At 44.4% G+C, this 12,428-nt stretch overlaps 1 protein-coding gene across 8 annotated transcripts in view; it reads right to left on the reverse strand.

Annotated features, from left to right (window-relative positions):
* The window catches only part of SIPA1L2 (signal induced proliferation associated 1 like 2), a 241,747-nt gene that overhangs the window by 10,007 nt on the left and 219,312 nt on the right, over positions 1 to 12,428 (reverse strand). For 7 of the 8 annotated variants that reach the window (XM_053605857.1, XM_053605858.1, XM_053605856.1 and 4 more), the window contains one exon: positions 12,120 to 12,251. The exons of the other annotated variant lie outside the window; for it this stretch is intronic. In XM_053605857.1, coding sequence (XP_053461832.1) covers positions 12,120 to 12,251 — 132 coding nt within the window. Of the gene's footprint in view, positions 1 to 12,119; positions 12,252 to 12,428 lie in introns of those variants that run through there. 8 annotated transcript variants of the gene reach the window in all.

The raw sequence follows: 12,428 nt of genomic DNA on the forward strand, positions 1-12,428 counted from the left end.
ATGTACCTTTATTTACAAAGTACTCGTTAAAACATTTTACAAAGAGGTGGCCAACATGTACAGAATATTTCATAAAATTTTGTAACATATATTTTGTAAATAAAGGTACATTTATCTACAATTTTACATTTTCCCTATGCATGGCAAATTCAGGGTGAATTTGGGGACATCCTATGGATAGATCGGTTTTACTTAGGAATTCTAATGTGCAATGGGCATACCTTGTCCCCCACAAACAAAATAACTGCACACATTATAACAAAGTCTGAACTGTGACTCAGCCAGTTTCCCAAACTTGACCTTCATGGCGTGGGGGAGAAGTCTGGGATGGCAACAGTGACCTTTCCCTCCCTGTACCTAAGAAGGACATTGGAGTTTTAGACATTTCGTTTTGGGCAGAGACTGGTTCTCGGTCTAGTGACTTATTATTTTTTTAATAATGCTATGTAATATTTTTCTATTGGAAGCTTTTGAATTATTTTGAATGATGCACTGTCAGCAAATTTATCTCATAAATAAGATTTCTAGTCAAAGCTAGTACAGTTTTCTGAAGCAAGCTACATGGTGTCACACTGCTTGAGTAACAAGCTGGATCACTTTATAATCTTTGTAACGATACCAGCTGCAAGTATCCTCCTCCCTTCCCACGGCCTTTGCATCGTTTTTCATATTCGAAAGGTGTGAGCTGGCAGCTTATTATCCCTTAAATTCACATGTGTGGGTCAACATTTTTCACCTACCTATTTATTATGCGTTTCTCTTTGGTGGACTCTATCCATTTGCCCTGACCATTTGCTTACTGTGCATTTTGTGGCTTTTGCTGGGTAAGTGCCTTTATGTACTTTACACCTCCTGGTTTTACCTATTACATTTATTACAGATCTTTTCCTACAGTCCATTATTTCCTTTTTCATTTTCATGTTCTCTTTCAAGTTCATAAAAGGTCTAAATACTTAAATACTTTATCTGGCCATATTACATTTTGTATTGTTCTTTCACTACTCCATAATTAAAGGGCAACCTTCTTCCAAAATGGTAATCTTTCTTTTACTTTTTATAAAATTGGCTTTTCAATGCCTAAATTCAAATGGAATACATCAATTCCTTTCCAATTTAATCCTTAAATACATTAAGATTTGTCTGAGCTCTTTATTTTTCTCCACAAATTCTTATTCCTATTTTTGAATATTATGCTCTTTTAATTATTATTAATTTATAATAGATCTTTTGGTTTAACATATCCTGTATATATCTGACTTAAAATTGCACTAACCCTACAAATTAATTCAGTAAAGACTGTCATCTTCACTGTAAGGCTTTTTATCCATTTCTGTATTTTTCTGTATAAGACTTTTTACCTATTAAAGTTGTTATTAGTTGGAATACTCTCACTATAACTCTGATTATGGCTTAATTCCCTAAGTATACACAATTTGATCTTTGCTATCAGCTGTCTTATGCCTGTTATTGGGAAAGGCTGTCTACAAAGAGGTTGCCAACAACTCCTCCGTCACGCTGTATGCCTGCCACCCAACCCATCAAGAGGTGGAGTCTACCTTTTTGCTCCCAGAATCTGGCTGCCTTGCAACTTGCTTTGACCAAAATATATTATGGTGGACATAATTTTCTGGGACTTCCAAGACCAGGCCCTAAAAGATCACAGAGCTTCTGCTTTTGCTCTTCTGGTTCCTGAAGCCCAGTGTGAAGAAGTGTAATTACCTGCTGAAGACAGGGGTTCAGCTACACCCTTGTCACTTTAGACACAGACACAGGTGAAGACAGGGGTTCAGCTACGCCCTCATCACTAGACACACACACAGGTGAAGACAGGGGTTCAGCTACACTCTGGTCACTAGACACACACACAGGAGAAGACAGGAGTTCAGCTACACCCTTGTCACTTTAGACACAGACACAGGTGAAGACAGGGGTTCAGCTACACTCTGGTCACTAGACACACACACAGGAGAAGACAGGAGTTCAGCTACACCCTTGTCACTTTAGACACAGACACAGGTGAAGACAGGGGTTCAGCTACGCCCTCATCACTAGACACACAGGTGAAGACAGGAGTTCAGCTATACCCTCATCACTAGACACACACACAGGTGAAGACAGGGGTTCAGCTACGCCCTCATCACTAGACACACATACAGGTGAAGACAGGGGTTCAGCTACACTCTGGTCACTAGACACATACACAGGTGAAGACAGGGGTTCAGCTACACTCTGGTCACTAGACACACACACAGGTGAAGACAGGGGTTCAGCTACGCCCTCGTCACTAGACACACACACAGGTGAAGACAGGGGTTCAGCTACGCCCTCGTCACTAGACACATACACAGGTGAAGACAGGGGTTCAGCTACACTCTGGTCACTAGACACACACACAGGTGAAGACAGGGGTTCAGCTACGCCCTCGTCACTAGACACACACACAGGTGAAGACAGGGGTTCAGCTACACTCTGGTCACTAGACACATACACAGGTGAAGACAGGGGTTCAGCTACACCCTCGTCACTAGACACACACACAGGTGAAGACAGGGGTTCAGCTATGCCCTCGTCACTAGACACACACACAGGTGAAGACAGGGGTTCAGCTACGCCCTCATCACTAGACACACACACAGGTGAAGACAGGGGTTCAGCTACGCCCTCGTCACTAGACACACACACAGGTGAAGACAGGGGTTCAGCTACACCCTCGTCACTTTAGACACATACACAGGTGAAGACAGGGGTTCAGCTACACCCTCGTCACTAGACACACACACAGGTGAAGACAGGGGTTCAGCTACACTCTGGTCACTAGACACATACACAGGTGAAGACAGGGGTTCAGCTACACCCTCGTCACTTTAGACACAGACACAGGTGAAGACAGGGGTTCAGCTACACCCTCGTCACTAGACACACACACAGGTGAAGACAGGGGTTCAGCTACACTCTGGTCACTAGACACATACACAGGTGAAGACAGGGGTTCAGCTACGCCCTCGTCACTTTAGACACATACACAGGTGAAGACAGGGGTTCAGCTACGCCCTCGTCACTTTAGACACATACACAGGTGAAGACAGGGGTTCAGCTACACTCTGGTCACTAGACACACACACAGGTGAAGACAGGGGTTCAGCTACGCCCTCATCACTAGACACACACACAGGTGAAGACAGGGGTTCAGCTACACCCTCGTCACTTTGGACACACACACAGGTGAAGACAGGGGTTCAGCTACGCCCTCATCACTAGACACACACACAGGAGAAGACAGGGGTTCAGCTACACCCTCGTCACTTTAGACACATACACAGGTGAAGACAGGGGTTCAGCTACACCCTCATCACTTTAGACACACACACAGGTGAAGACAGGGGTTCAGCTACACCCTCGTCACTTTGGACACACACACAGGTGAAGACAGGGGTTCAGCTACACCCTCGTCACTAGACACACACACAGGTGAAGACAGGGGTTCAGCTACGCCCTCATCACTAGACACACACACAGGTGAAGACAGGGGTTCAGCTACACCCTCGTCACTAGACACACACACAGGTGAAGACAGGGGTTCAGCTATGCCCTCGTCACTAGACACACACACAGGTGAAGACAGGGGTTCAGCTACGCCCTCGTCACTAGACACACACACAGGTGAAGACAGGGGTTCAGCTACGCCCTCGTCACTAGACACACACACAGGTGAAGACAGGGGTTCAGCTACACCCTCGTCACTTTAGACACATACACAGGTGAAGACAGGGGTTCAGCTACACCCTCGTCACTAGACACACACACAGGTGAAGACAGGGGTTCAGCTACACTCTGGTCACTAGACACATACACAGGTGAAGACAGGGGTTCAGCTACACCCTTGTCACTTTAGACACAGACACAGGTGAAGACAGGGGTTCAGCTACACCCTCGTCACTAGACACACACACAGGTGAAGACAGGGGTTCAGCTACACTCTGGTCACTAGACACATACACAGGTGAAGACAGGGGTTCAGCTACGCCCTCGTCACTTTAGACACATACACAGGTGAAGACAGGGGTTCAGCTACGCCCTCGTCACTTTAGACACATACACAGGTGAAGACAGGGGTTCAGCTACACTCTGGTCACTAGACACACACACAGGTGAAGACAGGGGTTCAGCTACGCCCTCATCACTAGACACACACACAGGTGAAGACAGGGGTTCAGCTACACCCTCGTCACTTTGGACACACACACAGGTGAAGACAGGGGTTCAGCTACGCCCTCATCACTAGACACACACACAGGAGAAGACAGGGGTTCAGCTACACCCTCGTCACTTTAGACACATACACAGGTGAAGACAGGGGTTCAGCTACACCCTCGTCACTTTAGACACACACACAGGTGAAGACAGGGGTTCAGCTACACCCTCGTCACTTTGGACACACACACAGGTGAAGACAGGGGTTCAGCTACACCCTCGTCACTAGACACACACACAGGTGAAGACAGGGGTTCAGCTACACCCTCGTCACTTTGGACACACACACAGGTGAAGACAGGGGTTCAGCTACGCCCTCATCACTAGACACACACACAGGTGAAGACAGGGGTTCAGCTACGCCCTCATCACTAGACACACACACAGGTGAAGACAGGGGTTCAGCTACACCCTCGTCACTAGACACACACACAGGTGAAGACAGGGGTTCAGCTACACCCTCGTCACTAGACACACACACAGGTGAAGACAGGGGTTCAGCTACACCCTCGTCACTTTAGACACACACACAGGTGAAGACAGGGGTTCAGCTGCACCCTCGTCACTTTGGACACATACACAGGTGAGTGAAGTCACCTTCTTGGTCCAACCCCAGCTGAGCTCCAGCTGCATGAGTGAAGCAGAAGAACCATCAGTTGAACCTAGCCAGCACAGAGAATCATGAAAAATAAGCCATTGGTGCCTTTTAGCCACAAATTTTGTTGTGGTCTATTACACTGAAGCAGATAGTTGAAAAAAATAACATCTTGAAATGGTGCTTATAAAAATACATTTTAAAATATCTTAATCTAGGCTGGTGCCCGTTGCTCAGTGGTTAGGGCGCTGGCCACATGCGCCGGGGCTGGCGGGTTTGAACCCAGCCTGGGCCTACTAAACGACAATGACAATTACAACAAAAAAATAGCCAGGCGTTGTGGTGGGTGCCTGTAGTCCTAGCTACTTGGGAGGCTGAGGCAAGAAAATCGCTTAAGACCAAGAGTTTGATGTTGCTGTGAGCCAGGGCACTCTATTGAGGGCAACACAGTGAGACTCTGTCTCATTAAAAAAAAAAAGAAAGAAGAAAAAAAATCTTAATCTAGTTACTTTACTTATAATCTCCAATAATTTCTTTTTGATCTTTCCTATCTTTTACATATAGAACCATTATTTTAAAAATATTTTTTTTTTACCATCAACATTTATTCCTTTTTTCTTTGCATTACTTGTTTAAATGTCAACAATTCCAGTATAAAATTAAAGGGCCTAATCTCAAGGAGAAAATGTGTTAGTTTCTGCACTTGGGGATCTACTTATAAACATTTTTCTATTAAGAACCATGTAACTTGGGCAGTGCCTGTGGCTCAGTGGGTAGGACACCGGCCCCATATACCAAGGGTGGCAGGTTCAAACCCAGCCCCGGCCAAAATGCAACAAAAAAACAGCCGGGTGTTGTTGTGGTGGGCACCTGTAGTCCTAGCTACTCTGGATACTGAGGCAAGAGAATTGCCTAAGCCCAGGAGTTAGAGGTTGCTGTGAGCTGTGTGACGCCACGGCACTCTATGGAGGGTGACAAAGTGAGATTCTGTCTCTACAAAAAAAAAAAAAAAAAAAAAAGGAAAGAAAAGAAAAAGAACTATGTAACTATTTGGAATATAGAGTAGGTATCAGCCTTTGGAGGTAGCTCTCAAGTCTTCCATTTTAGTAGAAATAGGTTCTGATTCTATTAGATATACTTTTTTTTGAAATTGAATCTACTGTATCTTATTATAAAGTATTTCTCTTATTAAACAAGCTAAACTCTTGCCAATAACAATGAACAATCTTTTCAATTTACTACTGAATTTCATCTAAGCTTTATCATGCCAACAGTAAAGACTGAAATTTTGTGATTATCTTTTTCTGTGTATCAGGAAAGAATCATAACATGCAAGAAGGCTGCTTCTGAATTTCAAAAGAAAATGTATACAGGGGCATCATTATTCTTTGAAATTCTGAGAACAATTAATTGTACACTTAGTCCAGTTTCAGGTAATATTTAGGATTTGGGGACATTATTGAACGACTTTATCAAAGCCCTCCATATTTTGGTCCTTGACTATTTCTTATCCCCCCCTTTCTTACAAGAAATAAATGAATTACCTCATTAATCAAATTTACTCCTCTACAGCTGCTTGACATTCCTTAGGAATTTTTATTTTTTTATTTTTTTTTCAACAGACACATTCTTTATTCTATTAGTAAAAATTTAGTTGCATCAAGAAGCAACTGGTTCTTTGAATTCTGATTAAAGTTCTGTCTTTTTAAAATCCAGACAACATGCAAAAAGAAAATGTAGAGGGCTGAGGGCTGAGGGCTGGAGGTCAGAGTGGTACGTCAGTGTTTTGTGCAGAAGAAACCAGCCAAGTAACCCGAGAAGTGCTACAGAACATCGAGTGCTTAACCTCACACTGTTAGGGCACAAGCAGAAGCCTGATGGCCGGGTGAAGTCCAGGCCCCTAACAGCGGTCAGCTGAGCAAGCACAAGAGTGAACGTGCTGCAGTAAGTGGAGGGGGCTCTGAGCTCTCACCTCCAGACTGTACATGGACAGGCTCCCTTCACCCTCTATAGCTAATTCCTGGTACTGTACATTTGTACACTTGGTTTTGTAGGGAGCCAAGTTCTTGAAGGACAGGGCCTTGTCTTGGCTAGACTTTATGGCTCAGGGTGGTTTGTATTACAGAAGGGACTGCAAGACCCTAAATGACCCTGGGGGTCTCCCTGACCCAAGCCAGGGAGAAGGTTCTTACCCTGGAGGTAGTAACAAGTCACTGCAGTTGTTCTGGGCCTGGAGGGGTGATGCCCACCCCAAAGTCCCATGCAGCGAGCCTGCACAGTTCACTTCGGTCCCACTGCCTTCCTCTCAAGCTAATTCAATCTCCTTTCTTACATGGTTCTTTGTACTTTTCATTTTTTGGAGCAAATTTGCTATTGGTTTATCAGTATTCAAAGAAAAAGTATTGATTTTATTTATGAACTAGAGTGAAATTTCACTTGGTAGTTTTTTTTTTTAAACTTTTTAATTTCTTTCCTTTTGTGTTTTTCTTTCACAGTTTTTGTGAAATCTTTTGGAAGTACAGTTAAGTTAGCTAACTTTTACTTTTTTTTTTTTTTAAAGAGCTACTCTCTGGTAATCCAGATTTAATAAATAGCACAGTTTTCATCATCACTCATTTAATTCTTGCTATACAATTATTATTAGAGTAACATTTAAAGTGTTCCAATGGTTAGATTTGTGTTTTGCTTCTATTTTTCTCATGTGATTCTATTTTCATTGCCTTGTAAACTGTGGTCTAAAAATGCTCCTCCTCTTTGGCGGGGACTCACTGCGTGCTTGACCCGGGATGCCTGGTGTCTCTTACCCACAGCCATGCTCCTCATACTAACAGAGTTTAAAGCTACTTGAGCTGCCACGGTTAGGCGGATCAGTTTGATGCCTCTGCTCTATTCTCAAACAGTCCATTAAAATCTAACTCTTAAACTCAGCCATCAACTTTAGTTCTTGAATAATATACACCGAAACATGCAGCATAAATGAGGTGGATCAATGGGAGAAAGAGAAGTCCACTAGGTATCAGTTATGCTATTGAATTTTACAAGTGATCTCAACTCAATAGGCAGAGTCCATTTTCAAAAGCCTGTGTTCAAATGTGCTAACTGCCTATGTCAAAGTATGGGTGCAGGATTAGTCCAGAGGAATCTGAACTCAGTAAGCCATTTGGAACTGGCTTTATTAGTTTGTAACAATGACATAAACAAGCACATGGACATGTGCTTAGAACTATCACTTCTTTATAAGGTTTACTCTCACTCAGAAATGGCTTGAAAACCGGTACTAAAATACAAAGTCACGAGTAGGGCAAATGGATTACCTAGGTGAAGACCATTTCTCTTTAAAGTGCTAAGGTGGCTCTATCTTCATACCCTGTCATCACCATGCTATTTGTGTGTAGCAGGATGCAGGATGCAAACTAAAGTGACAGTGATTTAAGAGAATCTGGTTAGCTAGAGGAGCTGGCTAGGGTTTCACCACAGGACTTCACCCTACGAAGGGGCATCAGAAATTACTGAACATTTTAAACTCAGCAGTAACTCTTTCATGCTATTTTTTCTACCAATGCTGAAGGGCAGATTGTCTTCTCTGGCAAACAGAATCCTGCCTTCTTTCCTGTTTAACTTAGGCCTTGACACCTGGAAGTACTGCCCACAGGACGTGCCTTTCTCTAGTGTGCCAACCACAAGTGCACTCTTCCTTCAGGAACAGAACACGGGACTGGAGACGGAGGACCGGAAGCAGCCTCACAGTCTTCACTTTACAGATGGGAAGACTGAAGCCCAAGTCAATTGACCATGTATCCTGGGGAAGTGAACATTCACTGAGTTAATGTCTGTGGAGACCTGAGCAGCGTTTGCACAACTGCACATATCAAAGCAGTTCACTGACTTGTCTGAAGGCCCAAAGCCCAGCAGTGGAGCTGCAATTATGACCGCAGTGCCTGGACTGATGATCCAGTTAGTAACTCCTGTGTGTGTCATTTTGCTTTCTCTGCCTCGCTGAAAAAACTCAGTGGTTTATTCTGAAGATGGTCTAAAGGGAGTAGAAGAAAACCAATCAAAGATACCAACCAGGGTGGGCTCAGAGACAGGTGATAAATATTACTTTAAACCTGAAAGATATTAGTTAATGGTGAAAGGTGTGGGTCCAGTTTCAGTCTTCCACAGGTCCCCAGCCAGTTCACCCAGCACCATTTGTTAAATAGGGAATCTTTTCCCCACTGGATGTTTTTAATTGGCTTGTCAAAGATCAAAAAGCAGTAAGTAGCTGGATTCATCTCTTGGTTCTCTATTCTGTTCCAGACATCTACTTCTCTGCTTTTATGCCAGTACCATGCTGTTTTGATCGATTTATAGTATAGTCTGGTAGTGTGGTTTCTCCTCTCACGGGATTAAAGATTTAAACTGAAGACATGAAACTATGAAAATACTAGAAGAGAGTGCAGGGAAAACCCTTGAAGAAATTGGTCTGGGCGAGTATTTTATGAGGAGGGCCCCCGGGCAATTGAAGCAGCTTCAAAAATATACTACTGGGACCTGATCAAACTAAAAAGCTTCCACACAGCCAAGAACACAGTAAGTAAAGCAAGCAGACAGCCCTCAGAATGGGAGAAGATATTTGCAGGTTATGTCTCCGACAAAGGTTTAATAACCAGAATCCACAGAGAACTCAAACGTAGAAGCAGAAAAGAACAAGTGATCCCATCGCAGGCTGGGCAAGGGACTTGAAGAGAAACTTCTCTGAAGAAGACAGGCGCACGGCCTACAGACATATGAAAAATTGCTCATCATCTTTAATCATCAGAGAAATGCAAATCAAAACTACTTTGAGATATCATCTAACTCCAGTAAGATTAGCCCATATCACAAAATCCCAAGACCAGTGATGTTGGCGTGGATATGGAGAAAAGGGAACACTTCTACACTGCTGGTGGGAATGCAAATTAATACGTTCCATTTGGAAAGACGTTTGGAGAACACTTAGAGATCTAAAAATACATCTGCCATTCAATCCTATAATTCCTCTTCCAGAAGACCAAAAATCACACCATAACAAAGATATTCGTACCAGAATGTTTATTGCAGCCCAATTCATAATTGGTAAGTCATGGAAAAAGCCCAAGTGCCCATCGATCCACAAATGGATTAATAAATTGTGGTATATGTACACCAGGGGATATTATGCAGCCTTAAAGAAAGATGGAGACTTTACCTCTTTCATGTTTACATGGATGGAGCTGGAACATATTCTTAGTAAAGTATTTCAAGAATGGAAGAAAAAGTATCCAATATACTCAGCCCTGCTATGAAACTAATTTGTGGCTTTCACATGAAAGCGATAACCCAGTTATAACCTAAAAATATGGGGAAGGGGGAGAGGGAGGGGAGGGAGGGGAAAGATGGGCTGAGGGAGGGTGATTGGTGGGACCACACCTACGGTGCATCTTACAAGGGTACATGTGAAACTTAGTAAATGTAGAACATAAATATCTTAACACAATAACTAAGAAAATGCCAGGAAGGCTATGTTAACCAGTGTGATGAAAATGTGTCAAACGGTCAATAAAACCAGTGTATGGTGCCCCAAGATTGCATTAATGTACATAGCTATGATTTAATAAAAAAAAATAAATAAATCTGAAAGATGAGCACAAAACGTGAAAGGATCTCAGAGCTCAAAAACTATGCAGTGAGTTGGGACAGCTTGTATATTTAATACCTGTTTACTTTTTGGTACTACCTCTTCTCATTTGATTATTATTATGATATGTGTTTAATAAATAAAATAAGTAGCCTTCCCTTGAGAAACTCATCACCTAGTAAGAAGAGACAGACATGAATGAAACAGAAGTCAGTGTGGTAAGTACTCTGCAGATATTTACACAGTGAGGGTACCCGGAGAATGCAAGGGACGTCTACACTGTCCTCTGCTCAGAGCGAGAAAATGTAGTGTGTGAAGAACATGCCAGAGATGATGCTGCTCCCCTCTGTCTGGCTTGCTTTGGACAGATAAAGGCAGCCTTCCTGTGCTTGGTGCCACGTCACATCTAGTCCAATGCCAGATGCACGGGGAGCCCAGAAAACAGCTGGGGCACAGGCCTGGGGCTTCCACAGAATCTAATTCCTGTTCACATCAGAGAATGAGGGCCTCACACATGCGATGGGGCACTGGGCAATGTCTTCGTGGAGTGAGTGCTTTGTACGGTGGGGAACCCAGAAGCAGGGTCCCTCCTTCTAAGAGGGCAGCACATTCCCAGTGCTGTTTCTTCCCAGCAGGTTTCCTCTGACCTCCTACCCTCATGCCGGGATTAACTTGTGGGTGGCTTCAGCTCCTGTGCCTGAGAGCCACTGACACCGCCTGGTGAGAGCAAAGCCCCCGGCAGGTTTCTCTGACCGGTCTAGCTGGTCTGAGATGAGGGCAGTAAAGTAGCAGACCCCGCCCTTCCATAGCCTGACTTCAAAGAACACCTGCCCAGCTGGGAAAGGCACTGGATTTCTGTTTCCTGAAGCCTGATGTCATGGGTGCTGGGCTGAGCTAGAGTAAGAAGGAAAGTGAGAGGCCCGGGGACTGCAGTGGGCTTGATGGCCACCAGAATGCCGTGACTCAGTTATACCAGGAGAGTCTTACAGAAGGCAGGGGATAAAACAACCCCTACTAAAATGACCCTGCCTCCTTCATCAGCAAGCTGGAAAAAAGGTACTCCTCCGGGGAGCCTTGACCTTCTAATATTCACAACAAAAAACGACAGGAAATTGGTAGCTGAAAGGTGCTTAGGGGAGGCAAGCCCAGCCCCCTCACCCACTTACGTTTATAGAGAAGAAAACTGAAGGTCAGACAGGTAGACAGTTCATGCCCAGTCTCTGGACTCCCCACCCCGTGCTTGTCTGGCCAAGTCCACCAGCTCTGACCTTCTGAAGGGCCTCCCCTCCTATCTTATCTCCTAGATGATTGCCTCTACTTTTCAGAGAGGAAAACAGAGGTCAAGGTGGACAAATGGCTAATCCCAACCAGGTCACAGCTGGTGCCTCAGCTACAGTTCAAGTTCTGAATCCCTGCCTGGTGCTCATCTTACTAAATGCCATGGTTCCTTGAGGAAGAGTCCACAGTCACGGCCTAAGCTTCTGCCCGCTTGTTTTCATCATACAACAATGAAAAGCCATCCAAACTTTGAACTGGGTGACCTAGACAGAGACACCTTCCCTAAGATGCCGCACAAGCCCTGCAGGAAGTGCTCCCCGGGGTAAGGGATGAGCCTGCTGTGTGGCCGCTCTTTACCTTCAAAAGCCCGTGCAGCATCCACGAGGTGGGACCAATCTAACCCTGTGGCTGTGTCCGGAAGGGGCATCAGGCCAGGATCTGCGCACTTGGACTTATCCGATAAGGACCCATCAGAGAACCAGAACTCATCTAAACAGAAACAAAACCAGAGCGTCAGTCAGAACACAGGCACCGCTGTCCCTCCCAGAGCTGCAGTCAGAACATGGGCACTACTCCCCCGCCCCCGGTCAGCCAAGGGAACCTTTTCTGCTCTTAGTGAAAAAAAAAAAGACATGCTACAGTTACTCCAAACACACAGCAGAAAAA

The sequence above is a fragment of the Nycticebus coucang genome, chromosome 10 (assembly GCF_027406575.1).
Source record: "Nycticebus coucang isolate mNycCou1 chromosome 10, mNycCou1.pri, whole genome shotgun sequence".
Classification (NCBI taxonomy): Eukaryota; Metazoa; Chordata; class Mammalia; order Primates; family Lorisidae; genus Nycticebus; species Nycticebus coucang.